At 39.5% G+C, this 16,804-nt stretch overlaps 3 protein-coding genes across 4 annotated transcripts; 2 read left to right on the top strand and 1 right to left on the bottom strand.

The window, feature by feature from the left end:
• Positions 1-261: 261 nt before the first annotated feature.
• Positions 262-16,769, top strand: LOC105232313 (uncharacterized). The gene is made up of 5 exons (XM_019992669.3): positions 262-1,434; positions 1,490-1,611; positions 15,600-15,717; positions 15,790-15,909; positions 16,014-16,769. The coding sequence occupies exons 1-5, from the start codon at positions 424-426 to the stop codon at positions 16,494-16,496; spliced, it is 1,854 nt and encodes a 617-aa protein (XP_019848228.3). The 5' UTR covers positions 262-423; the 3' UTR covers positions 16,497-16,769.
• LOC105232288 (ribosomal protein S6 kinase 2 beta) lies at positions 1,850-8,193 on the top strand. The gene is made up of 2 exons (XM_011213936.4): positions 1,850-4,452; positions 4,542-8,193. Exons 1-2 carry the CDS (start codon positions 2,460-2,462, stop codon positions 5,162-5,164), a joined length of 2,616 nt encoding a protein of 871 aa, XP_011212238.2. The 5' UTR covers positions 1,850-2,459; the 3' UTR covers positions 5,165-8,193.
• On the bottom strand, positions 11,201-15,115 carry LOC105232297 (protein phosphatase 1H). 2 transcript variants are annotated; one of them, XM_011213956.4, is made up of 5 exons: positions 13,964-15,115; positions 12,990-13,713; positions 12,759-12,927; positions 12,041-12,700; positions 11,201-11,986 (listed from the first exon to the last, which is right to left on the bottom strand). In XM_011213956.4, the coding sequence occupies exons 1-5, from the start codon at positions 14,323-14,325 to the stop codon at positions 11,976-11,978; spliced, it is 1,926 nt and encodes a 641-aa protein (XP_011212258.2). In that variant the 5' UTR covers positions 14,326-15,115; the 3' UTR covers positions 11,201-11,975. The 2 variants fall into 2 exon arrangements, with proteins under 2 accessions (XP_011212258.2, XP_011212250.2); XM_011213948.4 differs by having other exon boundaries at positions 11,201-11,839.
• Positions 16,770-16,804: the final 35 nt, after the last annotated feature.

Genomic DNA, 16,804 nt, shown 5'->3' with positions numbered 1-16,804 from the left:
TACATAGTATCGCTATCCACTTCTCACTTTCCAAAGATTTTGTCGAGCAAATGAATCGTGCCAATATTTGTTACAAGAAAAAATTTCCGCAAGAAAAAAATCACACGAAATACATTTCCATTGCCGTTAGAATGAGCAAAAAAAAAATAATATTTCAATCAGCTGTTATAACTAATTCGATATTAACGAATCCGTCGAATTCCGATTCAATCAAAAACTAAGATATCACAAAATAAATTTATGACTTTTTATAATTGCTAATTTTACTTTCAAATCACTTACAGTCACTTGGCGTATTCAACGGTAGTTATCAGCCACATACGGAAGCAGCACGCACTCGAATTCGGAACTCCAGCGGATACAGCTTAGATGTGCAAATAAATTTGGCTAAACGAGCGCGAGCCAACAAAAACAAACACACATATGCACAGCAACAAAATGGACGACATTAATGCCGTTAGCAGCAATTTCAACAACACCAGCAACAACACAAATATGAGCATGAACATGGACAGTAACAACAGCGACGATATGGTGCGCCAATCCGAATCACCAGCACGCACAATCGATTCGCACGATTCCACTGTCGACAGCATGGACACGATCGTGGATCGCAGCGTCAATCGCGAGGAGCTCATGCACGCCGCCATTGAGCAGAGCTTGAACACGACGAATGCACAGCATGACAGTCTCACCAATTCACAGAAATCCATATTGCAGCGCAACAGCAGCGGTTGCAGTGACACCGACGACCACCAACAGCAACAGCATAGCCCACAAAAGCAACAATTACAAGCAGACACACAAAGTCACATTTACTCAAGTCCTGTATACGATCAGAAGCCACCGTTGAAGTTGACGGCAGCCACATTGGTCGCCTCTGTGGCAGCCAATAACGTTGGCAATGGCAAAAGCGTCGATGGCGATGACGCAAAGAAGCCGAAATTGATGACACACGAGGAATTCCAACAACAATTGCAGGCCGCAATTGCTTCGCGTGCCAACACACTCGATTCGCGTATTAGCAAGAAGCAGCGCTTTCCACCGGAATTGATTAAAATCAAAGATGGCGACGGCAGCTCATCGAATTCGGCGAAAGCGGCGAAATTTCAAAGACGTGCCAAATCCAGCGCCGACTGCTGTTCGGCCTTCCCATGGCAAATTGTTTTGGGCACATTGCAGCTAATGTTGGCCATTACGTTGGTGGCGCTCGGTTCGTTGTTGATTGTGCGCGAAGCGGCGCTCTCCACGGCCGGTTGTGGTATTTGGACTGGCCTGGTGGCCGCCATTACTGGTTCATTGGGTGTAGTTAGCATACGGAAGACACAAACAGCGTTTCTGGCGCTGAGTTTAATTTGCATTGCGACCAGTACACTGGCGTTGGCTGTTTCCGGCGTGGGGCTCTCTAGGGACGTCAATCGAATGGAGGAAAAGGTAAGCAGAAATTAGCCCCAACAATGTATAAATAAAGTATGGCCTCTTTCTTTAGTTTGACCTGTTGAATGCGAATAGTGAGATATCGGCTGCTTCCGGTCTAATTTTGGCATTGTTTTTACACTTTGTTGTTAGTATTGTATCGGTGTATAGATGTGCGTTGCAGATTTGCTCCAGGTACGTAAATATTATTACAATTATGATTAATACACTGGAATCCAAAAAATTCGTAAATTTAAGTTTGTGAGACTAAATTTCGGCATCCGGTTGCTGGCAAATATTTAGAAATTGTTTTGACGTTTGCCTTCTAACGAATCTATTACAATTAGCGCAAGAGATGCCAGATAGCTTTCATAATACAGAGTGAAGTAATTTAACTAATGACGTTGTAAATGTAACTTTGATATATGTACATATTGCACCCTATTTCAAGCACATAGAGTATATGTAATATATATTATGTATGACAGAAGTTCACATAACCATATATCGCTTGTATCAAATACCAGCATACGTACGTAAGCACCATACGCTCAATGATTTCTCAATTTAAAGCTCATTTATCGCGTATGGCAGCACAGCGCTTAGCAAACTGTCAAACGCTGACGAACCAGTGCGAATCCGACAATAAGCTAGCAGCAACAGAAGTGAAGTGAAAAAAATCATTTAATACATGAAATTTAGCAAAAGTTCATGCAAAAATGTGTAAAAAGAGTGTATAAAGTTTTATAGTAGTGCGTGAGCGTCGCGTCGGTATGTCTCGTATGTGTTTGAATGTTTTAATTACGTGTGCAACAACCAAATATTTGTGTACAAATAAACAAAACGACCTGTGAAAATATCGCCCACGCCTTCCTTCCGCTAACCGTAGTCACAAATCACCGTCGCATTGACAGTAGCAGCCACAAGCGCAGTGAAAGCAGTTGAAAATATTGAAAGTTACAAATATCGCAGCTCATTTTAATTGGATCACGGCGACGTTAAAAACGCCCACATCTTCGGAGGTCATCAGCGTCACCGGCGCAATGCCACTGGCCGATTTGAATAAAGATTTGCGCCAACAGCATCAGCTAGGCGTAGGTATTGCTGTCGGAAATAATGTCCACCCGGACAATGCCAATGGCGCCTTGGGCCAGCAGCAGCGGCGCCAGCGTATGCAGATCACTTCGTCAGGTTGTAGTAGTCTGGCCGTGACACCAATGGAGCACACACCCACTGATGAAGAAAGTGGTGGTGTGACCACAGTGACGTCATCCCAGCGCAGGCAGCAAGCACAGCAACAGCAACAACATTTGCAACAGGTGCAGCAAACGGCATTACAAGCTGCATTAGAACAACATCACATCAGCTCCGATACGGCGGATACGACTGAACTGATGGATTTAAGTGATTCGGAAGGTTATGCGCCAGCTGTGGGTGATGGGGAGTTGCGCGAAAATGAGTTCGAGCTACGCGAAGTAATAAAGGAAGGCCATGACAAAGCCGACCCATCGCAATTCGAATTGTTGCGTGTACTGGGCGAAGGCAGCTTCGGAAAAGTGTTTTTAGTACGCAAGGTTATTGGCAAGGATGCAGGTACGCTATATGCGATGAAAGTGCTGAAAAAAGCCACGCTGAAAATCAAGGACCGTGTGCGTAGTAGAAATGAGCGTAAAATTCTAGCCGATGTCGGGCATGCGTTTATCGTGAAACTGCACTATGCCTTCCAAACACCCGGTAAATTGTATTTAATATTGGATTTTTTGCGCGGTGGTGATCTATTTTCAAGACTATCAAAAGAAGTGATGTTCACAGAGGACGATGTCAAATTTTATTTAGCTGAATTGGCTTTGGCACTAAATCACCTGCACACATTGGGAATAATTTATCGCGATTTGAAACCGGAAAATATTTTGTTGGACGAAAACGGGCACATAGCGCTTACTGATTTTGGTCTGTCGAAGCAACCGTTAGATGGCTCCAAAACGTATAGTTTTTGTGGTACCGTCGAATACATGGCACCGGAAATAGTGAATCGCAAGGGACATGGTGTTGCAGCAGATTGGTGGTCTTTTGGTGTTTTGATGTTCGAAATGTTGACGGGAAATTTACCATTTCATGGACAAACGCGCCAAGAAACAATGAATCAAATATTACGCTCGAAATTAGGAATGCCAGAAAACTTATCGCCCGAGGCGCAATCGCTTTTGCGAGCACTATTTAAACGTAATCCCCAAAATCGTCTAGGTGCTGGAGAACACGGAATACTAGATATTAAAGCGCATTGTTTCTTTGCAACAATTGACTGGGTGAGGCTGGTGCGGAAAGAAGTACGTCCGCCATTTATACCAGCAGTGTCGCGAGATGACGCGTTTTACTTCGATATCGAATACACCTCAAAGCCGCCACACGACTCGCCCGGTGGTCCAATTTCTGCGTCGGCTCATGAAATCTTTCGTGGCTTTAGTTTTGTGGCGCCGGTGTTACTGGATGAATCTTCAAACAATTCCAGTCCACTGTCGCCTTATGTGCCCCACGCACACAACCCGCAGCGTACACTGCCAGGTGTGCTGCCTGGCAACTTTCATTCTGAATACAATCTGTTGCAAGAATTGGGTCGCGGCACATTTTCCGTATGCCGTTTGTGTGAGCATCGCTCAACCAAAAAGCATTTTGCAGTTAAAATTATTGAAAAGGCAGCGGCAGCAGCTTCGTCTACATCCGCCGATTGTTGGGAAGAGGTTGAAATAATGCTGCGATACGGAAATCACCCTAACATTGTCACTCTATTCTCAGTGTATGAGGACGTAACGTCTGCGTATCTAGTTATGGAGTTACTGAAAGGAGGAGAGCTACTCGATCGTATACTAGCGGTGGGACAAATGTGCGAAAGTGAAGCCAGTGCGGTGCTGAGGACGGTTGTGTCCGCTGTGGCGTACCTGCACGAGCATGGTGTTGTGCATCGTGATCTAAAACCATCGAATATGATTTATGCCAGCATGCGGCAAACGCCAGAGACTCTAAAACTTTGTGACCTAGGTAAGTACTGAAATAAGTAACAAATATGAAAAACAAGTTCACGATATTACGCCTTGTGATATTGATAACTCCAAACTAATTATATTCAGGATTTGCAAAGCAGCTGCGTGCCGACAACGGTCTACTGATGACACCATGCTATACAGCCAACTTTGTGGCGCCAGAAGTACTGAAACGTCAAGGTTATGACCTGGCCTGCGATATCTGGTCATTAGGAGTGCTACTTTACATAATGCTCTCTGGTCGCACACCGTTTGCCTCAACGCCAAACGACTCTCCCGATGTGATATTAAAGCGGATAGGTTCCGGACATGTGGACTTCACTTCCAGTCGTTGGGCGATGACCGGCCACGAAGTCAAAGATCTGCTACGTCAGATGCTACACATTGTGCCGGAGAATAGACCGACAGCAGCACAAATTTTGCAACACCCGTGGCTGCGCGAACAGTCAGCGGGTTCAGTGCGCCTCACAGAGTACGCGATAATACCCACGCAAATGTCATCCAAAGGTGTCAATGCCACAGGTGAAAGAGGTGTGGGTGTGGCGCAACCCAACGCCAATTCTGTGCGCGAGGCAACAGCAGCACTACGCGGCGCAGTCGATGCGACTTTTCGCGCAATTGCAATACCACAAGCGGCAAATGTGGGACCAGTAGAATTGTCGAAATTGGCGAAACGACGTGCCAAAGACCGAGCCAACCTGCACTCGTAAATTTTTTGGCGAAATTTCAATGAATAACTTGCTGGGGGGCTAGGAGTGCGTTAGATAAAAACCATTTAGTGTGCTAAATGGAAATTTGTTTACCATAAAAGCAGCGTTGGTGCGTGTGTGGGGAAACAAATTGCCATCATTATATTGTGGCACACATTGTTAGCGTATTTATTAATAAAACATTTATCTAGCGGTGAGGAGAAGGCGGGGAGTAATTATATTTTTAGGCGTTTTGTCAGCTTCTTACGCACGACTTCCAGCTGCACAAACACACAACCCGCACCAATTAAGGGGGTGTTGAGGCCAGCTGGTGTGCGTTCGTTTGTCTGTGCGCGTTTTTAAGTGTGACGAGATTTTGCGAACAAGTTAATTATTTATTTTATAAAATAATACGTGTTACATACATATTAACATTTGTAAATTATAGACAAGATAAACAGAAGAAGAAGGGTATATTTTTTGCATAACTACTTACTCAAAAATAATGGCCAAAGTTATAATGCTTATCAGAACTAACAAACAAAAATTAATAATATTACAGTGAAAACATTGTATACCTGTACACGCAGCAAAAGCTGCAAACATATTCTAAATAAGTATTTTCTAAAACGATTTCAACCACGTTTAGTGTTCGTAGCAGCGATAAATAGATTCAGGCAACTTCCCTAAGAACAATTCCAAAAAAATTTCTCATGCCATTGCCAAATTTTTGACGTGTGCACCTGCAGCACTCTGCGTTTGAAATCAAAATTATGCACGAATTTTACTGAATAATAAATGACAGACCTATATTTTGTATAAAATTATTGAATATGGTAAAATTGTAAATTTCGCTCTTAATTGTAGTGAAATTGAATTGTGAAAACAATACGAGATTGTGATTTGCCTTTGAGAATAAGTATAAAACACTGCATACGCACATAACCTATAAGTGAGCTCGGTTGAAACGCTGAACAATTTTATTTGTAATGACGAGAGTTATGTGGAAGTGTTGTGGACAGTAGGAAAGTGATACTTGTTTTGTATATTAAAAATCCAATTTGAAATACTTGTCGTTGGGAGAATTTGAGGAAAGTATTTATCTAGTAATGTAAGTAATTAATTACGTAAGCATGGACTCTCCGGAGTCTTTCTACCGAATAAGCGAGCATAATAATGAGTTGCTGAATTCTCCTACTCACTTGCGGTTTCTGTATTTCCAAAGTCGTGAATGTAACAGTCGAAAAATGCCAAGCATTGCTGCTCCTGAACGCAAACTAAAAGAAAAAAAGTAAAGTAAAGTTAATGAACAAATTATATTGGCGATTGAATGCGTGTAATTAAGATACAGTTGTAGTTTTAGTGAATTTAAATTTGACATTTTGTAACTCGGCTGTAATTCGTATACATATAATCACATTATCGCTTCTAACTACAAACATATATACATACAATATATATTTAAGTAAATAATAGATAACATAAGAAAGTAATGAAGGTTTGGTGTTAATAGTAATTGCTCGTACATACACGTGTACATATGTAAATTTGTAAAAATTGACCGAAGAAATTTGCATAAAAAGCTACGTTAACCTAAAACGATGACGTCGGTATAGTATTTTAACAACTTGCATTAAATATGTATATACAGACAAACATATATATTAAAAAAGTTCAATTTACTAAATATTAAATGCATATTGCTAAGCAGAAATACACATACATACGTACATACATAGATACACAAATACACACAAAGAAGGCAAATATTATATACACATGATGCATAAAACATATATTAGCTATATACATATACATACATATATATGGTATGATTAACTAATAAATGTATATAAATATATTTAGAGAGAATTTATATAATTACCTACCACATACTTACCTTGAAAATTATGACGTAATAACTGCATAAATACCTACATATACCTACAACATTTGTCGAAATTTATAAAGTTGGGTTGTTGGGCGGTCTTTTAAGCTTCGCAACTTCTGTGTTAAATAAAATAAAATTTGCATAAAAACTGTTGCAGTTTATACATAACAAAAATATATATATAAACATATTTTGTGCAGATGTAGGCTAACACACACATATTTACATATACATGCATACGCATGCCTTTTGCATATGTAGCTATTGTTGAAATTTGCAAAGATTTAAACAAACTTGTCTATAAAATGAGATTTTGGAACGAGCCAACTGCTGAACAATTTGTAAAACAAAACCCAAAACAAAAAAAAAAACTAATTTAATGAATATAAGAAATTCAGTGCCATGATAAAGTGTCAAGCAAGCGGTCTCACAAGTGGCGAGGGTAAATTTATGAAAAAAGTAATTAAAGACCAATTGTTGTAAACCCTCATTGCTTTTAAGACCGCATACTACACACAAACTTACAAAGTAAACCACATAAAATTTACTTCAAAACACTTTTGTTTCAATTGTTGTAACGGTTTTCTTTTGCATTTTTTTCTTTAGTGCATAAATTTCACTTAAGAAGAGGGTCGTTTTAAACGCTTTCATCGAAATATAAAAAAGAAATAGCAATAAGCATACATAGATACATACAACTTGCCAAGTAGAATATTTTAAATTCTCAAAAGCGGAAATATTAAGACAAAATGTATTTCAAAGCATTAAAAGCTTTCTTCTGGCACTGATACGGCAATCGCTCTGTCACCTACGCCTGTCATTTATCACAAAACGCAACCTATGCGCACAATGAGTAACAAAAATAATAAAAAACAATAAAAATAAATAAAAAAGTAAACATAGACGCTAATTATCACTTCCTTTCTGCCCGCTGCTGGCTAGCATTTGTCGTATCAGCGCTGAGGCACAAACCAAACAGCCAAACAAAAAGTCTAATTTGAGTGAAAAAAACTGTGAAAAAACTGCAAATTTTTGCAACAAGTTGCTTCCATGCAAAATTTATAAAAAAAAAAATACAATTATTGTTTTTTCTAACGTTCAATTAAGCAAGAAATTCGAATGTATAACAAATGTATTAAAAAAAAAACATACATACATACATATATTCAAACCCACTAAGTTGTCAATTCACTCTACAATTATTGTACAAACATACATACATACATATATTTTTATGCGCCTAACTCACACGCACACACACACACATACACACTTACATACTTATACAATATGTATAGGTATATTTTAATGCATTTTACAACAAGAACAAAAACACTCGTTTAATTGTTAACATTGTACCAAGTATTATATTTAAAATTTTGATGTTTTGTGTAACATTTTTGTAAAAAACTAATATTTACCAACACTTTGGAAACGCATTTTATATCTCTCCATACTTCTTATTGTATTATATAAGCATTTACATACATACATACATACATACATGCATGCAAATGTGCAACTGTCTTATTACTGTGTATTAATTTTAGTTAATTCGTTTGAAATCGTTTAATGTATTCATTAACATATTCAGCGCTAGGAAAATCTCTACCATTTGCATTTAGATTTTAAATATTTAGTGAATTCTACAAAACCAACAACTGCTGCTGCTGCTCGTATTTCAATTATGTGCTACATGCATAAATGCATACATTCAAACATACATACACATTGCCATCTGCGGTGCTAATTTGTGGAAGAAATAAAAACAAAAGCAACAATAACAAAAATTCACAGCCGCGCACTTCATTAAATTCGTTGAAAAAACAACAAAAAAGGTACAGCTTGGCAAAAAATAAATGCAGCTGGTCAGCATGTGTAAAGTTGTGTATTTTCCCACATTAAATATTCCAGATTTACTATATATTAATAGCAAACAGCAAGAATACAAAAACACAAAAACAAATAATGATGACCAGATTATTAAATGAATTTAAAATTAATAAAAGCTACATGTTTTCTTTATTTTAAACAAATAATTATTCGATTGAATAAAGTTGATATATTGAAAAATTACGAAAAATGTTTTATTGAAGAAGAAACGAATTGTTTGCATTAATTTGTAATTAATTAGTTAATTTATTATTATTTTTTTTTATATATTTATTTCTATTAATATTTATGTATTTTAGTATATTAATAGCAGCGTTGCGTTTAATGCATTAAAAAATAATTAAGTTAAATTATTTATACCGGAGAGAAAAATATTTTTTTTATTCTAAAAAATATGTGTAATAACAAATTAAAATAATTTTTTTTTTAGATTTTAAATTTCTCGCGTTTGCTTACCTCGTCATCAGAATTCCAAAATTGGAATTAAAAATTGAAATATTTTTTAATCCAAAATGTGTTTTCAATTGACAAATATGCAACACTGGTTATTAGTATGCTATGTATATTTAATTGTTTAATAAATTATAAAATGCACTATCTTAGTTATTATTAATGTCTTATTCCTCTTTTACAAGTTAAGAGTTCATTTCCGATAGCAATTGACCGCAGTATCAGTTGTCACACAAATCGTTGAGCTATCAACTTCCTTTGATAACGTCTTATCGGTGCTTTTAATTTCCTCACACGTTTTTAAGCAACCTCAAGATAACAGCTTTGCGACCAGGAAATTCTTTATTACCGTTATTAATGTGCCATTGACAAGCATTTGACGACACGTGTAATCAGTAATCGTCATGGTCCGATTGCAAAATTTATATTCCGGCGTTGCCGCGTTGTCAATTCAATTGTGAAATAGTATGAAAAGCGTATTAAAGCACACTTTTTGTGTTGAACTAGAATTTTCGCTTCGTCAGTCCAAGAGCGGTTGATAAAGTTGATTTGAGTCCATAAAGCTTTTCATGTCAGGTGAGACATACGTGAAGTACGTGCCCAAATATAAAATGGGAGTGTTATGATTACACAGAACTGAGGGTGCTTTGTTTGTGGCTTGTGGAATATCTTTCAATTTTTTTATAAGGCTTGAACAGGTCCTAAGATGTTTCCATACATTGCATGTCGTACATTTAACCGACACGAAATTTGCATTGAGCTTTTTGACGTTAAGAAAAGCTCGGGTTAGACTCAATGCCTGTAGGGATCAAGCGGTTATGGAGCAGCATTGCTCTTAAAAGTTGCTCTAGTGACCACAATGTTTATTTTTCACTTAACGATCACACAACAGCCGGTCCTATTTCGTAAATACGGTTATTTCGGACATCTAAGTCAGTTTGGATCAGTAAAAGGCTGTTATTTGTCTTCTTATCGTCAGATTTGAAATGAAGATGTTATTGTTTGGACATTCAAAAATTACCTGATTATGGGAACATGGAACAGAGAAAATTCCTGTACGTGTACCTGTTTAGAGTTACTGCGGAATTATTGATTGTTCGAGCCTGGCGTTTTGACCACACTGAATCAGACACGTAATGTACTAAACACCGACTTATGGCTTTATATGCGGCGGCTAAGATTTTGTTGTCAAGAAAACGGTAAAGTGCTGGTAAACTCTCGAATACTAGGCCTTGGTTTATTATTTTCCACAAATATATTTCCTCTATTGTCAATTCTTCCTGCACAGATGGCTGTTAATACATATGTTGGCCGTTTCTGAATGCTATCATATGTTAAATATATCGGAGAGTATAGCCAGGATCTTCTCCACCTGGTCTTCCCAATGAAGTGGAGGTCACACTCTTCCTCTAATTCTTACTTTCAGAGCTGGAGTGTTCTTATCCATTCGGACGACATGACCTAACAAGCTTAGCCGCTGCCTCTTAATTCACTGTCCAATTTCAATGTCGTCGTATACTTATGTCGTACAGCTCATCGTTCAGTGACGAGTGTGTCGACTGTTTGTTTGATGACAGGTGACATTTCGTCTTGTTTTCTCCCACACGCTTTGCTTCCTTATTTAGTCTGGTGAAAGCAGTACTTCACAGTCCTCGGCCGGATAGATTCCCGTAACGTAGAATAGAGTCTTGAGTATCGCCTTTGACACGAAATAAATCTTTTGAGAAGGCCAAATAGGTACAAAAATAAGATGAAATTAAAGTCTGGCGTATTTCCCAAGAGAGCCTATATAGCGATTATTGCCACAAACAATAAACAAAAAATTTGAAAGCGTTTTTTAATAAAACTAGTAATTTATTTTCGCAAATCTTGAAGTATTACAATTTTTAATTTTGATTAATTGATTTTCGAACATCTCGATTTATTATTTTTTTTTTTCGAAAATACATGTTTACATTTTCTGTTTAACGGTATTAAAGTTTTGTTGTAATTTGAAGTTTCACATCTGATTGATAAATTACTGTTACCTCATCAACTCACAGGATGCGGTCGAGCGCGAGTGCATGCGTAAATGATTGGATTTGGAGTAAAATAAATAAGTGTTTGTATATATCTAATGTTGGTTTCGCTCTCTGGTAATGATTGAGTAAGTTTCGCTTGGCAAATTCACGTCCGCAGAACAGCGCGGCCGACCCTCTCTACGCTACATTTATATGTTTTCCGTTTAACTCATTGTTTGGTTTTCAAATTAAGTGCGTTTATTCATTAACTAGTTAAGTTTGTTCTCTATGTACTTATTATTATGTATTTAGTAGAAAATATGTGTGTACGCTTTGTTTGCGTACGTTTTTCATTCCCTCAACGTTTGTCTTTGCGATTACGATTGCGATGATGTTGGTGTTGTTGTTGCTGTTGCGGCTGCTGTGCTTTATACGTCTTCTCTGGCGTGGTAACAGACGATTCTGTAATAGCAGAGAGAGAGAGAGAGAGATACGGGAGTGTAACAGTTCTTCAATTTTGATAGATAGTCAACTAATTATCTCCACTTGCAATGGGATATTTGAGCCTCTTCAGCGCGTCGGCAAGCGCCACGTGCTCTTATACAACGCCTTTAAAAGACAAAAACCTTGGATTATAGACTATTGGCATGGAATCTCACTTACCTTTTGCCTCCTTTTTGTCGTCTTCTGAACTTTCAGTGGCGTCTAGAGCTGATATGGCTGCGCTCAATTCATGCTCTATTAAATCCTTAACATCCTTCTCAGCCGATTGGTGTGCACTGAGCGGATCTGTCTGGCCGCTACTCTCTGCTTTTTGCGACGCATCCTCCTCCAACTCGACGGTGGCTTGTGCTTGCTGTCTATTCACTTCTACGACCACCTCCTCCTCTTCCTCTGCATCGTCATGCTCTACCTCCACCTGCGCCTTTGTGACGCCATTCACCAGCAGGGACTCGTCCTCGCACGCTTCGGTAGCACTTTGTGTCACCTTAGCCCGTCGCTCCTGCAGCACTTGTGCGCATCTCTTTTCCCATTCGACGTGCTCTTTGTAATACTGATAGACGGGAATCACAATTACTGAAATATCATCGACTGTAGCGGCGGCTTTGCTGTCGGCCAAGCGCCAATGTCCTGAGTCGTTAATTTTGCCACGCGCTCGCGCCACCAGCTCCTGCGCCACCATTGTGTAGCGGTGCTTCTCTGTGGGATATTTGTCGAGTGTTTGGAAAACGGTGCGTGCGACGGCGTCGTTCTCGGACACATCCCAAAGGCCGTCGGTGGCCATCACTAGTATACCGTAGTCGCCATCCTCGTTATTTTCATCTACAAATTGAGAAAGCAATAACGTAAATGAGTTTATAGTTGCATGTAGGCCGCTCACCTGGAATGCTGACAATTTTGGAAAGGTCGCGTATGACCACTTCCGGATGGGGTGTGAGAAATGGTTTGATTTGGGTGCCTGTATTGATGGCTAAGAGATCGTGGTCGCCAAATCCGCGCGTTACGCCCAGTGTGCCCAGCAATCGGCTACGCTTGCCTTCGCCTGTCACCTGTGCAACACGATAAAAGAGGTTAGAAAATTGTAGAAAGTTAAATAGTAATAAGCACTCACAACAGGCATGCGCAAATCGTCGCGCGTCAACGTCTTGTAGGTCCAACCTTTCATGGTACCTTGACGGCAGAGTATGCGCTGACCCAAATCCTTCATATGTGGCCGTTTGGCGTACTCCATGGCAGCGTACTGTTTTTCCATTAGATGTGGCTTCAAGCGCGCTACAGTGAGCAACCGTAGGCGCTCTGTCTCTGGGGTGTGATCGAATGAGAATGGCACCGCAAATACTTCTTGAGCGCCAGTGCCATTGTCAGCATTTGTAATTGCACCAGTTGTTGCGTTGTTCTTTTCAATGCACTTACTTTTGCGTTGGCTCAGCACGGCACGACTGTCGCCTGCATTTGCTACAAACAATTTGCCATTGATGAAGAGTGCAACGCAAGCGGTGCAACCACCCGCATCACGATATCGATCGCGATCCTGTGCAATGAGCGCGTCCATGTTGAAGAAGGCGCTCTCCAGTGCGCCGATGATGAGCTCATCCTTTGATACGCGTCGCTGGAAATGACTGGGATGGGGAAAGCTACTATCTTGTTTCGAATTAGCGGCGTCTTCATCACGAGGAAGCAGCAATTCTAAGCAATCCACCAGTTTCTCGTGTAAAATATGATGGAATTGATGGGAGGCAGCCAAAGCGGCACCATACCCTGCATGTCCATCAAAAATACCATAGTATGTATATGGTAAGTCCGGGTGAGAGTGTGTGGGATCCGACAGCACTTGCCTATTTACACAAAACATAAACAATTAGCTCAAATAACAATGAAAATTGGTTCAGCTTATCGCTTTTGTTGCTTTTCCTTTGAATAAATCACAGGCACTACATGGAATTAGGCAAGCAAAACAAACTGATAAGCGTTGAGTCAGCACTGTTGAAGAGCTGAACAATTTTAGGTTGTAACAATAGCGATAAGATTGTGTTACTTGTGGTGCCATATTTAGTTTTTGGATGTAATTTATGAATTTGCACTTGCCTGGCGAACGCTGCCTGATCTTCGTTCCACTCTGATTTTCCGGAATTGACGCACTCGGCATATCCAGTGCCCCACGGCAGCAAAGTGATGTCACGGGGTACAATTATGGGGCGCACATTGTGATCAGCTGAGGCACGCAATTCGTCGATGGTCAAGAGTTGCAAAAATGGTGGCCGCGCATAGGCGAATTTGTCTGGTTTTTTCTGTTGATGTGCCATACGTAGCTGGTAATTTGATGGAGCGCCGCTAATGTTACCGCGATGCAGCTGATGGCTGTGTGACGATGGCAGCGGCGGTATATCTGGTGCGATAACCGAAATAAATCGATTTTTAATATTAGTTATGCTAAACATGTTTGACATCTTTGCGCGTTTCTGGCAAGTGCGGCAGCAAGAAATTTATTCACGGAATGTTTACCGCACAACTCTAGCACGCTGACAGCTGCTAAATGATGTGTAAAATAACAACAAATACACGGCAGCAAGTTCTATGTTGCTTACAAGCAATATTGCTTTTGCTTACGGAGCACTTGCACACGTCAACGTAAATGTGTCTCCAAATTACTGCAAAAGATCGCGTAGCCGATAAAAAAAACCAACTAATTCCTTTGTTGGCTGCTTATGCTAACAATGTAACGTGATGTGTATATTGCGCTTCTTCCGTCGCGCACCCGTTCCCTAGGTAGCTCAATGCGTGTTTTTGTTCTCGCCACCTTTTACATTGCTCGTGACTTTGCCACTGTATTGTATTGTCCACTTTTCGCTGTGCGCCAGCCAGCCAACCACTGCCACTGCAACCGCTGCCACCACGTCCGTGTTTGTTTTTCGACAGCACTCGCAGTAATCAATAAAGCACTGTAGATTTCCAAATCACTTTTGCAACAAAGGACACAGCAGTTACGAATAGTTTGCAGATTTTTATAAATGTAAACGTTGAAAAGAAATTTACTATAAAAATTAGTGTTTTCTTCCTGGTCCACTCGCTTTTTCTGCTTGTGCGATTTTTCACTTCTCTGAATAATTCGTGCTTTTAGCTTTTTTATTTTTCGTTGACAATGGGAAACGTCAAATGGCAATCGCTAAATGAAATGTCAAATGTTGAGCTTTTGCGTTAAGCTTTTAAAAGCTCCACAACAATTCTATTACAACAAAAGCAGATTTGGTTTTGTACTGGGAATTTGGTTCTGCACTTAAATAGTTTTTTCCGAAAACTCGTTTGATATTTTCTTTTATTTGATTTGATAAGGTTCTCGCTTGATTTTCATATAAATATGACAGTGCAATCAAAGTTAATAAAATAGTTAATGTTAGATATCGATTATTATCGATAACAGTGGAAGTCAACTTCTAAAATATAAGCAAATAAAATAGTTCTTTATCTTCAAACGATTTTTTTCTCAAACTACGTTTTTCTTCAATTTCTTATAAATTTAACCTCAAAAATTTCAACAAATTTCTGCTGTAGTTTTCAAATTCTCAAAAACCATATATTTTGGCAATTACGCTAGTATGTGTGTCCCTTAATACAATTTACTTCGTCTTAAACATAAAAAATTAAATTTTCACTTTAGTTTCAAAAATTATTAATAACAACATTAATGATTTATTTTATTTTTAATTTTTTTGTTGTGTTTCAGAAATGAAAGTACAGATTTGCGAGATGTTATTATTAATTCTAAAACAGGCGGAGTTGCCTTGGATCAAGAGAAGGTGGATCAATATATTAAAGCTATGTCCCTAACTGGTAGTGAAAAGGTAACGGAATAATTAGTTATACAATACTATTTCCAAAAACAATAAAAATAATAAAAAAAATTTAAATGTTAGGAAAACGCCGAAAAATTGGCGGCCATGTGGATGTACGCAGCTCAGATGGGCAGCTCACGTAACTTGGCACAAACGGGCGGCAATCGACCGATCATGTTGATCCCGGCTGGTAGCACGACTGTAAGCTAATATTAAGCTAATTTTTTTTTAGTTTTGGAATTATTTTAAGAATTTAGTTGCACTTATGCGAATTGTAAAATCTAAATTTTACTTCCTTCTTCCAGATGTTGGCCACACCTCCACCTGTGCCGCCAATGCCGGGCGCCATGGTCGTGCCTGGCATCCCTTATCGCCCGCCCATGGCCTACACGCTGCCATACATGCGTCCAGGCTCCGTGGTTTACGCACCCACTGGCTCTGCACCCAGTGGTACATATCGCACACAAAAGAGCAGCAAATCTGCCGGACCACCAAATCGACGACGGCGCCCTGGACCACCACCACTACGTGCCGGTAAAATGGACGCCAACCGCCGTCAGCGACGCAAGTCCGAAGCTGATGTCATCGACAATGAAGCTTTTCAGTATACGGGGCTTGATCGCGACATAGCAGACAATTTCTTGGCGCGCCAAGAGCAGAGCAACAGCCAGCCGGGCAGTCACGTGGACTACTCGTCTTCGTCGACGACGGCCAGCGAGACATATGGCAAGCAGCGTTCGCGCTCATCGTCCAAAACGAAAATCGTTTGCCGCGATGTGGTGATATAGTCACGTGGCAGGTTGAGCTGATGACAAATTGAGCGGTGTGGTTTGGAGTCGAGTCGAGTCATTCTGACGGATTGAACTGCATTGATCCGGGGAACCGTTAAATGAACAATAATACATACCTAACTTTATAACTGTATTATATGTATGTCTTATTTCATATTTGCTATTGTAAATAAATTTATATTATAAACTTATTATTTAGTTTATTCGACGATGTCGCTTTGCGCGCAGGCAAGCCGCACATTTTGTATGTTGTACAATAAATGTAGGTTTCAAATATTGATATAAAAATAAATGTATGCATGTAT

Source organism: Bactrocera dorsalis, unplaced genomic scaffold (assembly GCF_023373825.1).
Source record: "Bactrocera dorsalis isolate Fly_Bdor unplaced genomic scaffold, ASM2337382v1 BdCtg028, whole genome shotgun sequence".
Classification (NCBI taxonomy): domain Eukaryota; kingdom Metazoa; phylum Arthropoda; class Insecta; order Diptera; family Tephritidae; genus Bactrocera; species Bactrocera dorsalis.
The sequence above is the reverse complement of the archived record's forward strand: the minus strand, read 5'-3'. Positions and strand labels throughout refer to the sequence as shown.

Excerpts from the sequence above, each read along its gene's own strand:
- LOC105232313 (XM_019992669.3), top strand. The coding sequence starts at position 424 with ATGCACAGCAACAAAATGGACGACATTAATGCCGTTAGCAGCAATTTC. Across the intron at positions 1,612-15,599 it reads GCGTTGCAGATTTGCTCCAG|AAATGAAAGTACAGATTTGC; the intron begins GTACGTAAATAT and ends GTTGTGTTTCAG. Across the intron at positions 15,718-15,789 it reads CCCTAACTGGTAGTGAAAAG|GAAAACGCCGAAAAATTGGC; the intron begins GTAACGGAATAA and ends TTTAAATGTTAG.
- LOC105232288 (XM_011213936.4), top strand. The coding sequence starts at position 2,460 with ATGCCACTGGCCGATTTGAATAAAGATTTGCGCCAACAGCATCAGCTA. Across the intron at positions 4,453-4,541 it reads TCTAAAACTTTGTGACCTAG|GATTTGCAAAGCAGCTGCGT; the intron begins GTAAGTACTGAA and ends AATTATATTCAG.
- LOC105232297 (XM_011213948.4), bottom strand. The coding sequence starts at position 14,325 with ATGTCAAACATGTTTAGCATAACTAATATTAAAAATCGATTTATTTCG. Across the intron at positions 13,714-13,963 it reads GATCAGGCAGCGTTCGCCAG|GCAAGTGCTGTCGGATCCCA; the intron begins GCAAGTGCAAAT and ends TTGTGTAAATAG. Across the intron at positions 12,928-12,989 it reads ACGATTTGCGCATGCCTGTT|GTGACAGGCGAAGGCAAGCG; the intron begins GTGAGTGCTTAT and ends CGTGTTGCACAG.